General features: G+C 37.2%; 1 protein-coding gene across 1 annotated transcript in view; it reads right to left on the bottom strand.

Annotated features, from left to right (window-relative positions):
• Positions 1 to 17,724: 17,724 nt before the first annotated feature.
• Positions 17,725 to 23,086, bottom strand: part of LOC103196476 (phospholipid scramblase 1-like) — a 35,336-nt gene continuing 29,974 nt past the window's right edge. The window contains exons 5-6 of the mRNA XM_042780852.1: positions 18,001 to 18,162; positions 17,725 to 17,895 (exon numbers count right to left, since the gene is read on the bottom strand). Coding sequence (XP_042636786.1) covers positions 17,725 to 17,895; positions 18,001 to 18,162 — 333 coding nt within the window. The remainder of the gene's footprint in view (positions 17,896 to 18,000; positions 18,163 to 23,086) is intronic.

Below are 23,086 nucleotides of genomic sequence, written 5' to 3'. Positions count from 1 at the left end.
ATCAAAAGACATATTGCATTGGGCAAATTTGCCACAAAAGACCTCTTCCAAGTGCTGAAGAGCAAAGATATCTCCTTGAAGACTAAGATGTGCCTAACCCAAACCATAGTATTTTCAATTTCCTCATATGCATGTGAGAGTTGGACAATGAATAAGGAAGACCCAAGCAGAGTTGATGCTTTTGAGTTATGGTGTTGGGGAAGAATGCTGAAAGTGCCATGGACTGCTAAAAGACCTAAGAAATCTGTCCTGGAAGAAGTGCAGCTGGATTGCTCCTTGGAAGCAAGAATAGCCAGACTTCATCTCACCTATTTTGGTCATGTTGTTGGAATGGTAAAGTGGAAGGTCAGTGAAAAAAGGGAAGGCCTTCAATGAGATGAATTGACACAGTGACTGCAACAGTGGGCCCAGATATATCAAGGATTGTGAGACTGGCATAGAACCAGGCAGTGTTTTGCTCTGTTGTACATAAATAAGGTTGCTACGAGTTGGAGAGGACTTGATGGCACATGATCAACAACTATGCAAATGCTGCCCTTCTGATTTCTCACAGTTGGTTGTTCTAAGTGGTGCATCTTCCTTGGGTAGGAGTTCTGCTCATAGGCCATTCTACTGTTTGGATGAGCATTAATGTATGGTAGTGAGTCCAGTTCCAGACTTGAAAGATAACCCAGGGCCTTAGTCTCGGGAGTTTCACTAGACTCTATTGGATTAGTAATTCTGGTCATTGTTGTGTTTTTGAAATTTGTTCTACTCTTTTTCCTCCCACTCTGTCCAGGATCTCCAGTTTTGATCCCTTTCTGGATTGTTGGCATTGGTAGCCAGGCACCATCTAGTTCTTCTGGTCTTAGGATCATGAAGGCTGAAGTTCTCATGGTCCATTAATCCCTTGAACAAATTGTTTCCACATGTCTTTGATTTTCTTCACTATTCTTTGTTCCAGGCAAAGGAACAAAGAGTTGTATCTTAGATGGCTGCTCAAAAGCTTTAAGACCCTGGTCATTATTCACCAGTACAGGATGTAGAACAATATTTTTTATGTACTGTATTGTACAAATTGAGCTTGATGCCCCCTGAGACTATGGTCCCAAACCCACAGACTTGGCAACTCACTCCCTCAAGGTATTCAGTTGTGGCTATGAAGCTACTCCAACCCTGTCCCCTGTTAGTTCTATAATGTATATGGATATTATTGTAGCACAAATACACAGGTAGGAATATCATCAGCCAAATCTACCTATAAACAAAACAAAACAAAAAAAACTCACTACCATTCAATTGATCCCAACTCACAGTAACCCCCATTGGGTTTCTGAGGAAGTAAATCTTTATGGAAGTAAATTTCCCCCCATTTGCCAAGGCTGTAAATCTTTATGGAAGCAGACTGCTTCCTCTTTCTTTTGTGAAACAGCTGATATGTTAAAACTACTGACATTTTGGTTAGCAGCCAAACACCATAACCATTATACCACTAGAGCTCCTTAATGGCCTCCTAGCTCTACAGAAATTTGCAACATGTAGGTTTGGCAAGTTGTCTTACAGTTATGGCATAGTGGAGCAGGATATGTTGTCCTACAGTGTTTCACCCAAGATCTACCAAATCAGAAACTCTGAGTATATGGCCCAGCAATCAATGTCCTTTAATATTTCCAGGTGATTTTGATGCATGTTTGAGGACCACTATTCCAGAGAGTGGCCAGGAGTTGATAATCAGGAGAATTGATTCCCAAAAATTTCAGTACACGTCTGTTTGTGAATCATTGTGGAAATGACTTGGAAAGTATTTTCTAGCATAATTGAATTTTCTCAGTGAGAAACTGGGTGTCACATCCATATATTTAGCGGATGAGATTAATGGGTAATATATTTTCATGTACAATGACATCTTTTAAAATGAATTTTAACACTCCATTGATCTTATTCTAAAATTATGTTGGATTGGGTCTACAAAGCAATTGAAAATCTCACTTTCTCCATATCAATTACACTCACTGGCAGATAATTTTGAAAGCATATGTCAATTCTTGGTCATATTCAATAATGGAACAAAAAGCTGAACAACAAAATATTAGGCCCTTAAGGTTAATGCTTTTTTGTCTTGGAAATTTCACATTCAGAAAACAAAACAAAACAAACAATAAAACAACCCAGTCCATGTATCTATATCATCTTTAATAACTGAAAGACATCAGGTACTCTTGGGAATATTATGAACAATAACAATTACAATGAATCCCAAATACCTGCTCTCTCAATAGCCTCCATATTAAGCATGTGACCATTTTCGCAGTCACTCTGCCTAATGTTATGCCATAGAGTATTTCAGAGGTACTCGTGTTATCTAAAGCCAGTTTCTCCACTGCATACTACGTCTTCTTGTGTCCTTGCTCCCACTTACCTATGCCCAATATATATCAAATCACCTGAAGAAAACTTATCTGTACCAGGGACTATTATGGGAATGTTCATTCCAAGGATACTAGATCTAGGTGTTGCCAAAGTGTCCAGCCCAAGGGTGCAAAAAGAGCACTATTTCCTCTGAAGAGAAGGTGCTAATCTTTGTCTTTGAAACAGTATGCTAATGTCAAGATCATGTTCATATGGTCTTCTCTTCACCAGTTTTATCAGCTTCTGTCCCTAAAAACTCAAACCACAAAGGATCATACTGGAATGAAATGTCACAGCATATAGTTCGTCCTCTTCTTCCTCTAACTGTTTTACTGTGTGAGATGTATTTGCTAAGTTTTAAGCTGGGGACAACTTTTATTTTTTTTTCCCTTATGATATCTTGCATAAAAGCTTAGAACCTTGTTCTGCAACATGAGAGTATTTGAAATCTTAAAGTTTTGTGCTCAAACTGTGGAATATTGAGCAAAGTAAACAATTTTAACATCCTATTAACAACTACAAGGAGCTCTGGTGGTGTAGTGATTAAAGCATTTGGCTCTTAACCAGATAGTTGGCAATTCAAACCCACCAGCTACTCCATGGAAGAAAGATGAGGCAGACAGCATCCTTAAAATTTTACAGCCTTGGAAACCCTATGGGACAGTTCCTATAGTGTCACTATGAACTCAAAATTACCTCAGTGGCAATGGGTTTGGGATTTATTTTGGTCACTAACAATTCCAAACCAAACTGCTTTCTCTTAAAAAAAAAAAAAAATAGTATTCTTGTGTGTATGAATGGAGGCAAAAATTAAGATACAAGTATGTGAATAAATTTCAGCTTTCTTCATATACTAATGTTCCATTGTGGGTATGTGAATGTCTGAATGATCACTATTCAATTAAAAATGTCTGTAATAACACTGGGTAATATATACTGAGAATTCAGTATGTACCATGCACTGTGCTAAAATAATTAATTTTATGTTTCAAACAGTGCTTTAAGAGGGTATTATTACCATTTAAAAAATTTAGAGGAACTGAGTACCTAGCTCCAATGGTGCCAGACTCTGAGCTGTTTAATTCCACAAATTTGGAAGCAATGTATATCATGTTATTTATTTTCTTCTTCAATAACTCTGAGCCCAAGCTCCTTACCATCATGCTGAGAAATTCAGGCTCCTGTTTTTGTTGGAGGGAAGTGCCGTATTCCCATTAAAAGGTTGAAAAATACTCCTATGGAATGTTACAAAGTACAAAAAACAGAGGAGAAGTTCATAGGTCTAGACCCTGTAGTCCTCTGAACCAGAGGCTCCAATTCCTCCTGGCCAAGCCACAGCCGTGGAGTTCTTTACACAAGTCTCTGTGACATAGTACCCAGCAAACAGTATCTTTACGTATACATGTTGATCCATTTACCCTGGAGTCATTGTAGGAAGCGGTGTACAGATCTCTATACCTTGGCACCATCTGCTGCAGTCAACTGTCTTCACTGACAGGTAAGTCACTTCTTACTCCTTCAAACTTTGGAGCCCATTTCTTTCTAGAATTTTCTAGGCATACTCACTCTAAGCACAATTTTTTGTTTGTTTGTCCTTAGGATAGAAACTGCTACACCAAGAAAGAATTTATCCAGAGCTGGATGACATGGTCTGCTCTATCTAGTCACTTTTAAAAAGGAAGATAGATATTGTTTGGAAATATTCAATGCTCATTTTATTATATTTCACTGAATCTTTATTGCTTTTGATCCCCATAGGACAATGTCTATGTATAGATGTAGGGTAATCTTTCCCTTGGATCTTATTTCTAATTGGAACTCAACATATCCAAGAATCATCATGAATATTTGTCAGCTAAAACCAAAACCAAACCAAATTCACTGCTGTCAAGTCAGATCTGATTCATACTGACCCCTTCTTGGGTTTCTGAGACTGTATCACTATGGAAGTAGATTGCTTAACCTTCGTTCCAAGGAGTGGCTGGTGGGTTTGAACCACCATCCTTCTGTTTAGCAGTCAAATGCCTTTATCCAATGGAGTAGTCTAAATAAAATACACAGAAACCCACACAGTTTTTAAAGAGCTGTACCAGAATGTGAAATAGGACTGAATGCAGGTCCCTGCCTGGTGTGCAGTCAGGCCAAAAGAGTTTACACACCGAGTGATTAAGAGGAGAGAAACTTATTTTTGCAAAGCAGCAATGCAAGGAGGCAGGGGTTCCCGTACCCAGATCTGGCTCACTGAAACTCCATAGAATTACAGTTTTGTAGGTTTCAGAAGAGAAGGTTATACATATTCATAAAAATTTTAGGAATTTGGGCTTGAGACGATTGATGACTGGTTGAAATTTCCTTTGCCTCCGTTTAAAGGGACAGTAGCATTTTGAGCTACTGCACTTGTGTACGAGATGAGTCACACCAGCTTCCCGTCATCAGCCGATCGGGATTTAGGCAGAACGGAGTGTTAGTTCCCAGTAACTTTGTTCCTCTCTGTCCCACTGCGCATGTCCATGGGCCAGAGCTAATTTTCAGGTTGTTTTCTTAGACACATTAACGTGTTTATCACCAGTGCCTAAGGAAATAGCAGGAAAGTTTTTTTGTTTTTTTTTTTCATTCAGTTCTTAAGGAACTGAGCTTATTGTATTTACTCATCTGTCTCCAACCAGGGTCCTATGTGTTTACTAACTGGGATCTGGGGTGGGGAAAGAGTTGAGGGTAATTCAGTTTACTTATCTATTCCCATCCAAGGTCTTATCTGTTCTAATTATCTGTTTTAACCAGGGTCGGGGAAATAATTTTGACTTTGTTGTTGTTGTTGTTGTTATGTGCCGTCGAGTCGGCCCCGACTCATAGCGACCCCTCCTTGGGTTTCCGAGGCAGTATCACTACGGAAGTAGGATTGCCCAACCTTCCTTCCGAGGAGTGGCTGGTGGGTTTGACTTTACTCAGTTTCAAATGCACTAAAAGGACCTGAGACTGTTCCAAATGAGAAGAGACCTGTTCCCAAATTTCTATAGACAAGAAAGATGAGAAAACTACTCAGCTAAAAACATGGCCTATTTGCTTTGGAAAAAGAAAGATATTTCAGAAGTTAGAACCCAAATCCTGGAGGCGATGGAGAACAATGGGCAGAAAGAGCCACTCTCAGGAAGGAGAGTATTCTTTGCCCCCAGGGAAAGAGGAACAGACAACATGTGTCCATCTGAATTCTAAAATTTCTGTCAGCCATTTGGGAGGAACTCTGGTGGCAAAGTTAAAGTGCTTGGCTGCTAACCAATAGTAGAACTGCCCCATAGGATTTCCAAGGCTATAATCTTTACAGAAACAGCCTCCACATCTTTCTCCAATGGAGCAACTGGTGACTTCAAATAACCAACCTTTTGTTTAGCAGCCAAACTCTTTACCGTTGTGCCACCAGTGCTCCTGTGATTATGTAGATGCATGAAGATTATTTGCTCATGTATGCTTGTGTTGGGACAAAACCACCAGGAATCAAAGCTTTGGTTACCTTACTAGATTATGAAAGATACATAGCCAGTTATCCCTGTTGTGTCACCTGACTATCAGACATGTGGGTGAAGCTTCCTGGGAGGAGACAATCTTCTAACTGCACATGCATGAGTGAGCCTTATCATGACCAGAAGAGCTGTACAGCAGAATCCTGAGCTAAGCAAAACAAATGTTTTAAGCCACTAAATTTTGATGTGGTCTACTATGCAGAAAAGGAGCATGGATGGCATAGTGGATAAGGCTGTGGTTGCTAACCAGAAGGTCCACAGAACCTTGGCAGCTGCTCCACAGAAGGAAGATGGTGCGATCTACTTCTTTAAAGATTTACAGACTTGGAAACCCAATGGGGGTCATTATGAGTCAGAATTGACTCGATGGCAGTGAGTTTGTTATATTTTTTTGGCTTATGGAGAAAAATAAAACAGAACATTACCCACAAATAAAAAATCAAACAAATTCATGTAAATAATTTCAGTGAAATAAAACTTTATTTAGATATTCTCAGTGAAAGTTGTTAAATTTTGCTGAAGGAATGGGAAATTTAATACCAGCAATCTCTGGCATACACTTTCAGGTTTATTCTTAAAATCAGAATTCATAATACATGTAATCCTACAAAGAAAATAAAAGGTAAATGCAATTAGGTTGGTTTAATAGTAAAACCAGGTACAGGCCTTAAATATAAGGGCGCTTTTGGATTCTTGTGTTATAACTACATGATTATAAGATATTTAAAAAAAAAAGTTTCTGAGGACAAAACTTATTATAAGCTAATATTTCAGGAATGATTATTTGACTGTCTTGAAATAATAAATTTGAGTATGGGCAGTCCCCAGGTTATGAACAAGATCTGTTGCTAAGTGTGTCTTTAAGTCAAATTTATAGTTACGTCAGAACAGGTACATAGAGTCTCATTTAGCCCTACTTTAGTGCAAGGAAATGAGCTCTGGTGGTTCTGTGGTTAAGGTATTTTGGCTGCTAACCAGAAACTAGACAGTTCAAACACACCAGCTGATCTGCAGGAGGAAGATGAGGCAATCTACTTTTGTGAAGATTTGCAGTCTTGGAGACCCTATGGGTCACTCTACGTCAGAATCCACTCAAAGGCAGTGGATTTGGTTTGGAGGTTTTAGTGGCAGAAAAGACTCAAACCCTTTTCAGTGATTAAAATCTGCATGTGTGGCAAGTGAAGGTGATTGTGATAAAGAATTTTTGCAAAGATAGGGGTTAGTTCAATTGTTTCAAGGTGAGGGCAAATTTATGTAATATAAAAGGGTGAATAAGAGTCATGTGTAATCCAAGGACTTACTATATAAAGGCCATTGGAATACAGTAACTGATTCTTTGTAATTTTATTTGTATATATATATTTTTCATTCATACATACTCATTGTAGAAAAATGGAGGAAAATAGATGGTAAAAGTTATATTCTCAGCTGTCTTTCCTCAGAAAAACTACCATTAATATTTTGGTTCAAATTCCTCCAAAACACACACACTTTGTATAATATGCTAGAAAAAAAACTCCAAACTCACTGCCATGGAGTCAATTCCGACTCATAGAGAACCCCACTGCGTTTCCAAGGTTATAAATATTTATGGAAGTAGAGGGCCCGATCTTCCTTCTGTGGAGCAGCTGATGGATTTGAACCACTGATCTTCTGGTTAGCAGCCAAATGCTTTATCCACTGTGCCACCAGAGCTCCATTTTTTTTCCTGTTTTTAATTTAGTATCTATATGTTAAAGTTCTTTGAAAATACTTATTTTGAATCTTGAATTAATTACTTTGCTTCAATATCTGTTTAATATTCCATTTTTGAGGTGCTCCACATGCTCCACAATGTATTTTATAAATCTCATACTTTTAAAATTTAGATTGCTTTAATTTTTTACTATTTAAGTGATGCTTGTCACAGAATATACATTGCTATCTATTGTCTATATTGGTTTATTTCTTGGAACAGACTAATATTTACAAAAGAATATGTATATTAAGATTTTGATGAATATAATTCATTCCAGAAAATCTGAACCTGTATGAGTATCTGATTCCCTAAATTTTCACTAATACTGAGAGATTTTCATTAGAAAAAAAACTTTATTTTGTGATAAATTAAGAGGAATATTTCATTCTTTTCCTTTCCTTTTGTTTTTTATATATTTTAAAAAAATATTTTGTGTTTATTATTTGTGTTTACTTTTTAATGCTTAAGATATTTTTCATATTCATTGCATATTTCTATTAAAACCAAAACTCACTGCTGTCGAGTTGATTCTCACTCATAGTGACCCCTCCTGGAATTTCTGAGGTGGTATCTCTATGGAAGTAAATTGACCAGTCTTCCTTCTGAGGAGTGGCTGGTGGATTTGAACTGTCAGCCTTCTGTTTAGCAGTCAAATGCCTTAGACACTATGCCATATTTTCCTTCTCATTTAACTAGCATTTTTTTTATCAAAAATGTGGATATATTTGGTCATATTTATAGCACATATTTTTCTGTATTGTTTTAATGAAATATTTATTTGATATTTAATATTTGAAATGATTATTCATTTCAAGGGACAGAAGTTTAGGATATTCCAAGTTAGCAGTCTTTTACTTTATGATAGCCTTGCTTTCAGATTCCTTTATTTGGATGGAATGCTGTTTGTTCATTTATCTTTGATCAATATTGCCTTCCTTATACTTCTTTTGGATTTATTCTCTTGTTCCTTTACTACTTTTTAAGGTGCATGCAAAGTTCATTAATTTTCAACTTTTCTTTAATAGTAGTTATAGCTTTACATTTCTCTTCAACATCTTCAGTTGTGTCCCAAATGTTTTGATATGTAATATTTTAATGATTACACTATATATATATTTAAGTTTCATTATACCTTTTTTATCTCTGAGTTATTTGCAAGTTTCCAAATATATGACATTTTAAAATATTTCTTTGTTAACTTCTAATTTAATTGCATTTTGCTAAAAAAACATGGTCTGAATAATACTGATTCCTTGAAATTTTTTGATACTTGCTTCTCAGCAATCAATATTTGTAACATTTAATTTTTTTTAGAACAATGTATATTCTCTTATTGTTGGTGCAAAGGTCTATGTATGCCTATTGAAACAAGCTTCTTTATTTTGTTCTTCAATCTTTAAATAACTACTAATGTTCTGTGTTGTCTACCTAGTAAACAGAGATATGAGTAAATTTCCCATTACAATGATGGCTAAGCAACTATTTAACTGTATTCTAAATTTTTCTTAATTGAAAGGTAGATATTGGGTGCAAACAAATCTGCAATTATTGTATTTTATTTTGAATAGAAGCTTTTATCATGATGTAGTATCTTCTCTGTCTCTGTTGGTAATAATGCTTTCGGTTTTAAAATTTTTTTTTCCCTGTGGTACTAATTTAGCTTCCCTAGCTTTATTGTGGTTATAGTTTTACCCATTTTTTTTTTCCTTTCAAAAGTTTTTCTCCTTAATGTCCTTAAAGAACTGAGAGATACCTTTAACAACCCCTGATGGTGCAATATTTAAGTGCTCAGCTGGTAATTGAGAGGTCAGCAGTTTGAATCCATCAGAGGCTCTCTAAAGGAGAGAAGACCTTGTGATCTGCTCGTGTAAAGATTGTAGCCTAGGAAACTTGATGATGCAATTCTACTCTGTGCCACACCATTACCATGAGTTGGAATTGACTCAACGGTGCACAGTAACAACAGTTATCTTTAAAAACCCAATCTAATAATTACGTTCACCAATCTAATAATTGGTGAGTTTTGCTAATTTGTATTTATTGGGTTATATTTATATTTCTTGAGTTATGGTGTTGGTGAAGAATACTGAAAGTACCATGGAATGCCAAAAGAATGAACAAATCTGTCCTGGAACAAGTGCATTCGAAATGCTCCTTGGAAGCGAGAATGGCCAGACTTCATCTCACCTACTTTGGTCATGTTGTCAGAATAGACCATTCCCTAGAGAAGGATATGCTTGGTAAAGTAGGGGGTCAATGAAAAAGGAGAAGGCCCTCAACGAGATGGATTGACACGGTGGCTGCAACCATGGGCTCAGGTATGAGTTGGAGCTGACTGGAAGGTGCCTAACAACAACAATTTATTGTAATTATTGCAAAATTTTCTATAGAATGTATTTAATTGATGTCATTGATATGCTGGATAGGTAGATATTTTCTACCATTTAACTATCTTATTTTTCATTTGTCCCACTTTCTGTATGCCTTTTTCCTTCTTTCTTATTCCTTTCATTTGTTTTCCCAAATGAGTTTTTTGTTTGCCTGCATCATTGCTTGCATTTTAATTCATTTTCCTTTCTACTAGTTTGAAACTTACATCTCACTATATTTTTATGCAAGTAATACATATACTCTATATTTTTGTGTGTGTGCCAACTGTACCCTCCCTTCATGAGTTATATTTGTAAGCATCTTAGATATGAAAAAGTACATATATTAGCATAGTATGCTATTGAAAATATCTCACATTTGGGGGGTTCAGTTGGCAAAAAAAAAAAAGGTAGAATGTGTGTGTTGTTTGCATAAGTGATTTTTGTTGTTTTAGTGGTTATCCAGGAAATTTAAACAGGCATGCTTGATTAAACTCACCTCCTGAACAATATGACATTTAAACATTTCGTTTCTAATCACTTTCCCACAACTTATGTACTTTTGTTGGCTAGTATTTTAGTTTCATTCCTTTTAAACTCTCAATTTAGATATTTGCTATTACTTTATTTTAAAAGCATATTTAGATTTGCAAATATGTTTAATATTTTATTTATTCATCATTTCTTTTTGAATTTCATACTGTTCTAGGTCTCTTTCTTGCTTACTGAAGTACACCTTTAGAAATAATATTTTGTTGTATGTTTTTTATATATCTTTATTTCAATATTATCTTTGGGAGATAGTTTTGATAATATAAAATATTAAAGCCAAAGTTGCTTTTTTCCTAATACTTTGAAGATATTGCTCCACACTGTCTTCTTGCTTCCTGTTTCTTCCTCTGTTGAAAAGTCAGTTCACTAACTGTTTGCTTTTGTTCTGGATTGTTCATTTTTCTTTGTTGTTTTGCTTTTATCACTCTGACTTTCATATATGTTAAATTATTTTTAATTACAATACTTGAGATATATTGTCCTGTCTGAATTACTGAATTTATGATCAATCCCTCCACTTTACCAAGCATGAGATCCTGGAAATATTTTAGTAATAATTTATTGTCTGTGCTCTCTGTTCTTTGCTTCTAGGACGCTTGACTTCCCTTCTATCTTTTCTATTTCCTTATTGCTCTCTACTCTAGTCTGAATAATTTCCTCAATTATTCCTTCTAGTTCACTAATTTCTATCTCAGCTCTATCAGATCTGTTATCTAATCTCTCTACTAATTACGTTTTTAAAAAAGAATTTAAAGAAGACCCAGTTTTTCCTTTTTTGAATAACTTGATCATTATTAACACAGTTTTGTATTTACTCTTTTGGTGGATTTCACTATGTCTTTAAGGAAGTCATGTCACTCTATAATCTGGACATGAATTTTTCTTTACAGCTACTCCTCACTTACTGACTGTTTTGTTATCTAACATTTTGAATTTACAATAGTAAAAAATCTACTGACTATTCTGCACAATAACAACATATGTCTGGTAGTATTGAAAGCTGCAATGTGAGACAAGAGTAATGCTGGTTGTGATGTTCTAGTTTTTGTTGTTATGTGCTGTTGAGTCATCTCTAACTCACAGCGACCCTATGAACAACAGAATGAAACACTGCCCAGTCCTGTGCTAGCCTCGTGATCCCTACTATACCTGAGTCCATTGCTGTAACCACCATATCAGTCCATCTTTTGAGGGCCTTCCCCTCTTTTGTTGACCCTCCACTTTACCAAGCATGACATCTTTCTTCAGAGAATGGTTCCTTCTGACAAAATGACCAAACTAGGTGAGACAAAGTCTGGCTATTCTTGCTTCCAAGGAGCATTCCAACTGCACTTCTTTCAGGACAAATTTGTTAGGTCTTTTAGCTGTCCATGGTACTTTCAGCATTCTTCCCCAACACCATAACTCAAAAGCATCAACTCTTCTTGGGTTTTCCTTATTCATTGTCCAGCTCTTACAGACATATGAAGCTATTGAAAATATCATGGCTTGGGTTAGGCTCATCTTAGTCTTCAAGGAGATATCTTTGCTTTTCAATGCTTGAAAGAAGTCTTTCACAACAGATTTGCCCAATGCAGTACTACTTTGATGTCTTGACTGCTGCTTCCATGGCGTTACTGTAGAACCAAATAATATGAAGTCTTTGACAACTTCAATCTTTTCTCCATTTATCATGATGCTGCTTATTGGTCCAGTTGTGAGGATTTTTGTGTTCTTTATATTGAGGTGTAATCTATGCTGCAGACTGTAGTCTTTAATCTTCATCAGTAAGTGCTCCAAGTCATCCTTTCAGTAAGCAAAGTTGTGTTGTGTGCATATCTCAGGTTGTTAATGAGCCTTCCTCCAATTCTGATGCCATATTCTTTTTCATATAGTCCAGCTTCTCAGATTATTTGCTCAGCATACAGATTGAATAAGTATGGTGAAAAGATTCAACCCTGCCACACTCTCTTCCTGATTTTAAACCACGCAGTATCCCCTTGTTCTGTTTGAATGGTAGCCTCCTGGTCTATGTAGTGGTTGCTCATGAGTACAACTAAGTATTCTGGAATTCCCATTTTTCTCAATGTTATCCACAATTTGTTATGATCCACATAATCAAATGCTTTTGTATAATCAATAAAGCACAAGTAACCATCCTTCTGGTATTCTTTGCTTTGAGCCAAGATCCAACTGACATCAGCTATGATATCCCTCACTCCACATCCTCTTGCATTTCTGGAAGCTCTCTGTCAATATACTGCTCCAACTGTTTTTGAATTATCTTCAGTAAGATTTTACTTGCTTGTAATAAAAATGACATGGTTTGATAATTTTCACTTTTTGTGGGATCACCTTTCTTTCCAATGGGTAAAAATACAGATCTCTTCCAGTCAGTTTTCCAGGTAGTTGTCTTCCAAATCTCCTGACATAGCCGAGTGCATGCCTCCAGGATGGCAACCATTTGTTGAAACATCTCAATGAATCTGTCAATTCTTGGGCCTTGTTCTTCACCAATTCTTTCAGTGTAGCTTTGACTTCTTCCTTCAGTACCCTTGCTTTTTAATCATGCTGCCTCCTGAAGTGCATGACCATCTACCAATTCTTTTTGGTATAGAGACCCTGTGTATTCTATCCATCTTCTTTTGATGTTTCCTGTAACATTCAACATATTGCCCATGGAATCTTTCAACATTGAAATTTTAGGCTTAAATATTTTCCTCAGTTCTTTCAGCTTGAGAAATGCTGACCATGTTCTTCCCTTTTGTCTTTCTAACTCAAGGTCTTTGCACATTTCATTATAATAATTGACTTTTTTCTTTTCGAGCTGCTCTTTGAAATCTTCTAGTCATCTCTTTTCTCCTGTTGATCCTTCCTTTGCTTTAGCTACTTTCTATTCAAGGGCAAGTTTCAGAGTCTCTTGTGACATCCATTCTCGTCTTTTCTTCCCTTCCTGTCTTAATGACCTTTTGCTTTCTTCAAGGATGATATTCTTGATGTCATCCCACAGTTCTTCTGGTTTTCGGTCATTGGTGTTCAATGCATCAAATCTATTCTTTAGATGGTCTCTAAACTCAGGATGGATATAATCAAGGTAGTATTTTGGCTCTCATGGACTTGTTTTAATTGTTTTCAGCTTCAGCTTGAACTTGCATATGAGCAGTTGATGGTCTGTTCCACAGTCAGCTCCTGGCCTTGTTTTGGCTGAAGTTATTGAGCTTCTCTATTGCCTTTTGACACAGATATAGTCAGTCTGATTCCTGTGTACTCCATCTGGTAAAGCCCACATGTATAGTGTTGTTGAAATTTGTGTTGTTGAAAAAAGGTATTTGCAATGAACAAGTCGTTGGTCTTGCAAAATTCTATTATGTAATCTCCAGCATCATTTCTATGACCAAGGCCATATATTCCAACAACCAGTGATTCTTCTGTTTCCACCTTTTGCATTAAATCACCAGTGATAATTAACACATCTTGATTATCTGTTCAGTCGATTTCAGACTATAGAAGTTGGTAGAAATCTTCAATTTCCTCATCTTTGACTTTTGTGGTTGGTGCATAAATTTGAATAGTAGTAATATTAACTGGTCTCTCTCACAGGTGTATGGCTATTATCTTACAACTGACAGCATTGTACTTCAGGTAGATCTTGAAACATTCTTTGTGCTGATGAATGCCACACCATCCCTCTTCAATTTGTCATTCCCAGCATAGTAGATCATATGGTTTTCTGATTCAAAATGGCCAAAACCAGTCATTAATTCCTAGGATATCAATCTTTATACATTCTATTTCATTTTTGACAACTTCCAATCTTCCTAGTTTCATACTTACTACATGCTGTGTTCCAATTATTAATTGGTCTTTGCAGCTGTTTCCTCTCTTTTCGAGTCATGCCACATCAGCAATTGGAGGTCCTGAAAGCTTTACTCTATCCAAATCATTAAGGTGGACTCTATTCTGAGAAGGCAGCTCTTTCCTAGACATTTTTATTGTTTTCTGACCTAGGGGGCTGGCTCATCTTCTGGCACTATATCACTCTTCTGACTGGTTATGACATTTAAGGTGTGTCAACTTAGTTGAGCCACGGTTTTCATTGGTTTGGCAGTTATATAATGAGGTAATTTGGTAGTTATGTAATGATGTTTTTGGCAGTTATGTAATGTAATTCTCTATTTTGTAAACTGATATGATCATCTTCCATTGTCACACAATGCCGATTTTCACATAACAACTTGGTCTTTGGACCCTAACTATGTCAATAAGTTTGGAGTGGGTGTATTTGAAATCCTTAGGCTGAAATGAACCTTGGTGGTACATTAGTCAAATACTCAGCTGCTAACTGAAAAGTTTTGAACCCACCAGCCTCTCCATGGGAAAAAGATATGACTGCTCCTGTAAAGAATGCAGCCTAGGAAACTTTGTGGGGGCAGTTCCAAGCTGTTCAGTAGGGTCACTTTGAATAGCAATGAACTCACTGGCAATTGGTTTTTAGTGAGATTCGATTAAATATGATGTTTATTGTTTATTCCTAGTCTCACTCAAGCTGGTTTGTCTCCTTTAAAATTTATTGGTATTTGATTGTGAATTGATCCTCTCTAGACTTTCATCTTATTTTTTTAAGACTCTCATGAGCCTAAGGTGGAAATGCCTTTTTTTCTCAAAATAATTTTCTTCTGCTTCTGCTGGGATCAAGAGGACACTTCCAATCTAAGCCTCTTATTTCTTTCCACTGGTTTAGGATTATTATTAGAATGTCAGATTTGATTCCCTCACCCTGTTAGTGAACCTATGCTTAATTTTCAAGTAATAAAGCTGTTCTTGTTTTTTTTTTCCTCCAAAGCTAGTCCATTCTTCTTGTTATTTTCCTCTCTCAACTCTTGTTTTAGCTAATATTTTACATTATTTTGTTTCAGTGTTTGTTTTATTTATCCAAGATGTAGTCATTCTTTTGGAGTGAATCCTTGAGAGTATCTAATCTGCCATGCTTTTATAAATGAAAGTAATTTTTCTACCATTTCTTTGAATATTCCTCTCCTTCAACATATGTATTTTATCCTTTAACACTTTATAATAGATAGATGTTGGAACTTCAGAATATGGTCTCCATGTCTCTTAAATTTTCTCTTGTACATTACAGGTATATTTGTTCTTGACTGCTCAGGGAGTCTTCAAGATCCATTTTCCAGCTCATTAATTTGTTCTTGAGGAAATAGAACTTCTTATTTCAGTTTGTATGTTTTTATTTTCATATCATTATTTGTTTCTTTTTTATAGAATGAAATATATTTTGAAACTCTCTAGTGGTATTAACTAAAATATTCTGGTGTATCTTCTCTTTGCTCATTTTTCTCTGCTTCCCTAAGTGTTATTTTTTATTTGCAACATTTGGTGAATTTCTTTCAGGGTGTTGTTTTTCCTCAACTGTTTAGTTATATATTTATATTTATTTTGGGGAAATTTTTTCTTCTATTTATACTAATTATAGTTTATTTTAATGCACGGGAACTCTGGTGGCATAGTGCCTAAGGCATCTGATTGCTAACCAGAAGTTTTGTGGTTCAAACCCACCAGCCACTCCCCAGAAGGAAGGTTGGGCAATCTACTTCCGTAGTAATACCATCTCAGAAACTCAAGGAGGTGTCATTATGAGTTGGACCTGACTCAACAGCAGTGGGTTTATAATGCATATTATTAAATGTGTGTATTAACTGTGTGTGATAGGTGTTATACACTGGTGGGATTCTGTGCTGCTAACTAGTCTTCTCCCTGTAGGTTTTCATCATCTTTGCTTGGATAATCCCCTACTTCTCTGGTATTGGCAACCACACTGCATGTAAATTCATTGACTACTGGAAAATAGGGAGCTCTGGTAGCATAGTGCCTAAGGCACTTGACTACTAACCAGAAGGCTGGCGATTCAAACCCATCAGCCACTCCTCGGAAGAAAGATGGGGCAATCTACTTCCATAGTGATACTGCCTCTGGGGTCGCTATGAGTTGGGTCCGACTCGACGGCAAATAACAACAACAATAACAACTGGAAAATAGACTAAAATGTAAAATGGCTCAAATACAATAGAATTTTCTTTCTTGCTTATGTATGCAGTCCAAAGTGGTTCTGTATTTGTAGCATAGTGCTCTGCTCCACACAGTTGCTCAGGCATCCAGGATGAAGGAAGGCCTGCTGTTTTTATATCTTTGGCTTTCAGAGTCACCTGGGCATCAATAACAAATCAGATGGAGAGGGCAAAAACTGAGGATTCTGGATGGGAATTTTTTTTATAAATTGACACTGAAAGACATGCCTTTTATTTAGATTCCCATGTCAGTGAACTCAATCACTTGGCTGTAAGTGAGAAATGAAGTCAAGCTGTCTATCCAGGAAAAAGAGGAAACAGTGTTGCTGAAAAGCTAACATTTTCTGCTAACTCATTCATTGTTTTAGCCTGCAGGCAAATACTACTACTGCCAACTCCTTATAACCAATCAATGGGGGCTTGGAAATGAACTGCTGCTTTGAGTATAGATGCCTAATTAATCACTGACTAATTCCTCAAGGTACCTTCCCATTTATGATATCTATTGACTTTGGTCTCAGAGTTCCCTTGAACCACAGAAATATTCCTCTGAATATGTTTTGATGTATCGCTGTTTCCCATAAATAACAGATCAGATCAATTTAGAAGAAGTATCAGAAATTTCTTAAATTTTTGTCTTTGATAATAACACCCTTTATTGTTTCATTTTGGGAGCTCTGGTAGCATAGTGGCTAAGGCACTTGACTATTAACCAGAAGGCGGGCAGTTCAAACCCACCAGCCACTTCTTGGAAGGAAGATGGGGCCATCTACTTCCGTAGTGATACTGCCTTTGAAACCCAAGGAGGGGTCGCTTTAAGTCGGGTACGACTCGATGGCACATAACAACAACAACAACTATTGTTTCACTTTAATGTTATGAACATATTATACCCTTTCTGCCCTTTCCTAATATTTGGAGACAGACGTAGTTGCTTTTGTTCATATTTATCCCTAAGTTCGAATTAAAGTGAAGAGTGACATTTTCCTCTTTTTTATTCTCCAATACCATATATCTATAGTTCTGTAATTAACCATGTGATACTTTTTCAATTAAATGTACAAAAATGTACTTCTTAATAAGATTTTCAAATGTGGAAATTACAGGAAGTCACATTGAATAAGCCATTTTTTCCCCCTATTTTCAATGACAGTGCCTGAATTTTCATCAAGACAAAGGATCTTGAATTCACTATGTTTCCAGGACACTCTAGTGCTTGCTTCCTTTGCAATGTGAATACCGAATCCATGATGTGAGTTAAGAGCTGAGGACTAGAACAAAAAAGCATAATCTGCAATTGATCTGGATGTCTTAAGGAGAAATATTAGGAAAAGGGCAATGGTATTTTCATTTAAATAGAGGAAAAGTAGGCTCACAATAAGTAAACATGCTCCAAGCAGCACTGCTTTCATTTTAACATCAAGGTCATATGGAAACTTGATCTTAAATTTGTTAGCATCTGTAAATACTTCAGTCATAAATCCAGCCCATTTTTTTGAAATCTTTCCAATAAGTATTTCTTCATCCAGAGATAATAACTAAAATGAAAAAAGATGTAATCTTAGGAGAAAAATATCTGAAATAAAATGAAAAAATATTTCTATATCAATTTTAACAAGTTAACATGATTCTTATGAGTTATAAGCATACTCTGATTGTACCCAGAAATAAAAAGAAGATGCAACATGGATAAATAATAGCCTGGAAAAACATCTACAGATAATTTCTATCTAAAAGTAGATTTTAATAAACTGATTGTATAAAGTTAATCAAAATCACAAATAATTTTATCTATGTATATCTTAAATTTGATCTGAAAATCAATTTAATTACAAAATGTAAATCATAATTCTTTCAACCCTTTTACATAGTTAGCTCTGCCACTTAATGCTAAAAAAATCCAAACTCACTGCCATGGAGTAGTTTCCGACTCATAGCAACCCCCATTGGGTTTCCAAGGCTATAAATCTTTATGGAAGCAGACTGCCTCATCTTTCTTACACTCAGTGGCTGGTGGGTTTGAACTACCAACTTTTGGTTATCAGCCAAACGCCTAAACCACTACACCAACAGAGCACCTTCTACCACTTACTAAAACCAAAAAAACCAGACTCGCTGCTGTCCAGTCGATTCGACTCATAGCGAACCCTCCTTGGGTTTCTGAGGCTGTATCTCTACAGGGGTAGAATGCCCAGTCTTCCTTCTGAGAAGTGGTTGGTGGATTTATACCACCAGCCTACTGGTTAGCAAATGCCTTAGGCACTATACCACCAGGGCTCCCAGGGAGAAAATAGTCAGACTAAATTAACTGGGGGGATAATTTTAGACAAGGCCTCATGGGGAATGCACCATTTAAGCTGAGCCTTGATCAATAGCAATTAATAAAGGGAGAAATAGGGAGCGATAGCATAACAGAGAGAGCCAACAGCCTGTAAAAATGCTGGTAGTATAGATGGAGGAAAGAAAGGATGGGACCAGTATCATAAAATGAGTGAGGTTGGAGAGTTATAGAAGCTAGGTCATATATGCCTTTGTAAATTGTCATTAGGTGTCATCAAGTCAGTTCTCATTTACAGTGATCCTATGTACAGCAGATAAAAAACCTTGTCTGGTCCTGCGCTATCCTCACAATCATTGCTGTGCATGAGCCCATTGTTGCAGCCATCTCAACGAAGGTCTTCCCCTTTTTTGCTCACTTTCTACTTCACCTAGGGAGCTCTGGTGGCATAGTGCCTAAGGCATTTGACAGCTAACCAGAAGGCTTGTGGTTCAAACCCACTAGCCACTCCTCAGAAGGAAGGTTGGGCAATCTCCTCAGAAGGAAGGTTCTATAGAGATACCGCTTCGGAAACCCAAAGGAGGGGTCACTATTAGTTGGCTCTGACTCCACAGCATTGAATTTGTTTTCTTTTTTTTTTTTATACCTAGCTTTATGTCCTTCTCCAGGGACTGGTTCTGTCTGATAACAAGACCTAATAAGTAAGATGAAGTCTGGCCATTCTCACTTCTAAGAAGCATTCTGTCTATACTTCTTACAAGAAAGATTTGTTTGTTCTGGCAATCAATGGTATGTTCAATATTCTTTGTCAACACCACAATTCAAATGCATCAATTCTTTTTCAGTCTTCTTTATTCATTGTCCAGCTCTCACACACATATGAGGCTATTGAAAATACCAAGGATTAGGGCAGGTGCACCTTAGTCCTAAAAGTGGTATCTTTGCTCCTTAACAATTTAAAGAGGTCTTCTGCAGCAGAGTTGCCCAGTGCAATATGTCACTTGATTTCTTGACCACTGCTTCCATGGTGTTGATTGTGGAGCCAAGTAAAATGAAATCCTTGACAACTTCAATCTCTTTTACATTTATTAATCATGATGTTCCTTATTGATCCAGTTGTGAGTATTTTTGTTTTCTTTATGTTGAGGTGTAATCCATATTGAAAGCTGTAGTCTTTGACCTTCATTATTTAGTGCTCCAAGTCTTGTTCACTTTCAGCAAGCAAGGTTGTGTCATCCATGTATCATAGGTTATTAGTGAGTCTTCATTCAATCCTGATGTCCTATTCTTCTTCATATAGTCCAGGTTTTCAGATTATTGACTCAGCATACAGACTGAATAAGTGTGGTGAAATAATACAGCCCTGACCCTTACCCTTCCTGTTTTAAAAACATGCAGTATCCCCTTGTTCTATTTGAACCACTGCCTCTTGTTCTATGTACAGGTCCCCCCCAGCACAATTAAGTGTTCTGGAATTCCCATTTTTTGCAATGTTATCCATAATTTGCTATGATCCACACAATCAAATGCCTTTGCATATTCAATATAATACAGGTAAACACCTTTCTGGTATTCTTTGTTTTCAGCAAAGATCCACCTAACATCAGCAGCGATATCCTAGTTCTATGTCCTCTTCTGAATCCAACTTGATTTTCTGGCTGTTTTGTGTTGATGTGCAGCTACAACTGTTTTTTTTTTTTTTCTTTCAATTATTTTCAGTAAAATTTTACTTGCCTGTGTTATCAATAATATTGTTCAACAATTTCAGCATTTTGTGATCATCTTTCTTTGGAATGGGCACAACTATCTTCTAGTCAGTTGGATAGGTAGCTCTCTTCTTAATTTCTTGTCATAAATGAGTGAGGATTTCCAGTGTTGCATCTGCTTGTTGAAACATCTCACTGCATATTCTGTAAATCTTGGACCCTTGTTTTTCGACAATTCCTTCAGTGCTACTTGGAACTTTTCCTTCAATAGTATATTTGATCACATGCTACCTATTGAAATAGCTAAATGTGTCAATCAATTATTTTGGGGACTGTGTATTCCCTCCATCTCCTTTTGATGCTTCCTGCATTGTTCAATATTTTGCCTATAGAACCCTTTGATACCACAATTTGAACCTTATTTTTTTTTCTTTAGTTCTTTCAGCTTGACAAATGATAAGCATGTTCTCGTTTGGTTTCCTATGTCCAGGTCTTTGCAAATTTCATTATAATACTTTACTTTGTCTTTCATAGCTTCTCTTCGAAATCTTCTGTTCAGCTCTTCTACATCACCATTTCCTCCATTCGCTTTAGCTTTTCAAGCACAAGTTTCTTATTCTGTTCTGACACCCATTTTGATCTTTACTTTCTTCTTGTCTTTCTAGGGGCCTTTTGCTTTCTTCATGTATAGTGTCCTTAATGTCATCCTACAAGTCATCTGGTCTTTGGTCATTGATGTTCAATGCCTCAAATCTATTCTTCACATGGTTTCTAAATTCAGGTGGGATATACTCAAGATCATATTTTGGCTCTTGTGGATTTGTTTTAATTTTTGTCATCTTCAGCTTGAACCTGCATATGTTCAACTGATGCTCTGTTCCACAATCAACACTGATCTTGTTCTGATTGATTGTATTGAGCTTCTCCATTATTTCTTTCCACAGATGTGGTTGATTTGATTCCTGTACATTTAATATGGTGAGGTCTATGTGTATTGTCACCAAATACGTTGTTTTTTAAGGCCAGGGCCAGAGGTAGGCAGGTGCAGGGCCTGGGGGCTGCTTTTCCCTTGGGGGCAGCTTTATTTCTAAGCCAGCATCCAAGGTAGGTGGGCCTGGGACTTGGGGGCTGTGTTTCAATTGGGGGCAGCTTGATTTCTATGCTGGGGCTCAAGGTAGATGGGCCTGCGGCCCAAGGGCTGCTTTTCTCTTGGGGGCAGCTATGTTTTAAGGCCAGGGCCTGAGGCAGATGGGCACAGAGGGTTAGGAACAAGTAAGAGACAAACTTGTGTGTCAATTTGTTATCCTGTGGTGGCTTATGTGTTGCTGTGAGGCTGGAGGTTATGGCACCAGTGTTGCAAAATGCCAGCAGGGTTTGCCAAAGGGCAAGGAAGCCACATCTTCCGACCTCCTCTAACCCCACAAGAGGAATACAGAATCACCATCAGTAGCCCAAGGCCTATCCCTGCGAGGCCAGACATGCTGCCTCCCTCCAGCCCCTTCACCAACCGTGACACCAACTGCTCCTCCCGCAGTACCCACCTCCTCTCTGCTGGGTTCAATAATTCACTATAGTGGCCACAGAGAACTCACAGATTATGGGGTTAATTAGGGAAGCACCAGGCTACAATTTCAAGCTCAGGAATGATGCTCAGTCTCTTTCAGCCCACAATCTCTCAGCCAACAGTCTCTCTCAGTCTTTCTTCCAGCAGTGTGTGTCTTTTGGTGTCACTCTCTCAGCAATGCATATCTCTTGGTATCTCTTTTTCAGCAGAGTGTGTCTTTCAGGGGTGTGTTTTTCTCAGCAGCACGTCTTTCTCAGCCAGCAGTCAGAGAGACTTCTGCCTCTAGAAGAGCTCCTTTTTGAGACTGGCAGTGTGGCCAAACTAACCAATTCCAACATCAGAATTCTATACACCTGAGATAGTGTGAACTTCCCAGAAAATTACTCCATGCTACACTCAACAGAAATACCCCAGGTGCATAACTTTAGCAATCAGGAACTACTCAGTTAACATGGCAAATTCCACCATGGAGTTTACAAAGACTTATGGCTAGAAAAGCCATACCAGGTAATTTAGTACACCACAGTTACCCATGATGGAGAGGTTTCAGTAGAGCTTTTGGGCTAAGACAGACTCAGAAGAAGGAAGAGGCCATCCATTTCTCAAACAATTGGCCAGTGAAAACCTTATGAATAGTAGTGAAACACTGTCTGATGTATTACAGGAAAACTTTATGAATACATCTGAAACACTGTCCAATGAAATGCTGGAAGGTGAGCCGATCAGGTCAGAAGGTACTCAAATTTGGACTGAGGAAGAGATGACTCCTCAGAGTACAGACAACCTTATTGATGTGGATAGAGTAAAGCTTTTGGGACCTCCATTGGTTAATGTGGCACTACTCCAAATAAGTAGAAACAGATGCAGGCATCCATTAATAATCAGAACATGGAATGTATGAAGTATGAATCTAG

Source organism: Orycteropus afer, unplaced genomic scaffold (genome assembly GCF_000298275.1).
Source record: "Orycteropus afer afer isolate SDZICR_OR568_19922 unplaced genomic scaffold, OryAfe1.0 scaffold00066, whole genome shotgun sequence".
Lineage (NCBI taxonomy): Eukaryota > Metazoa > Chordata > Mammalia > Tubulidentata > Orycteropodidae > Orycteropus > Orycteropus afer.
This window is presented reverse-complemented; position numbering and strand designations above follow the sequence as displayed.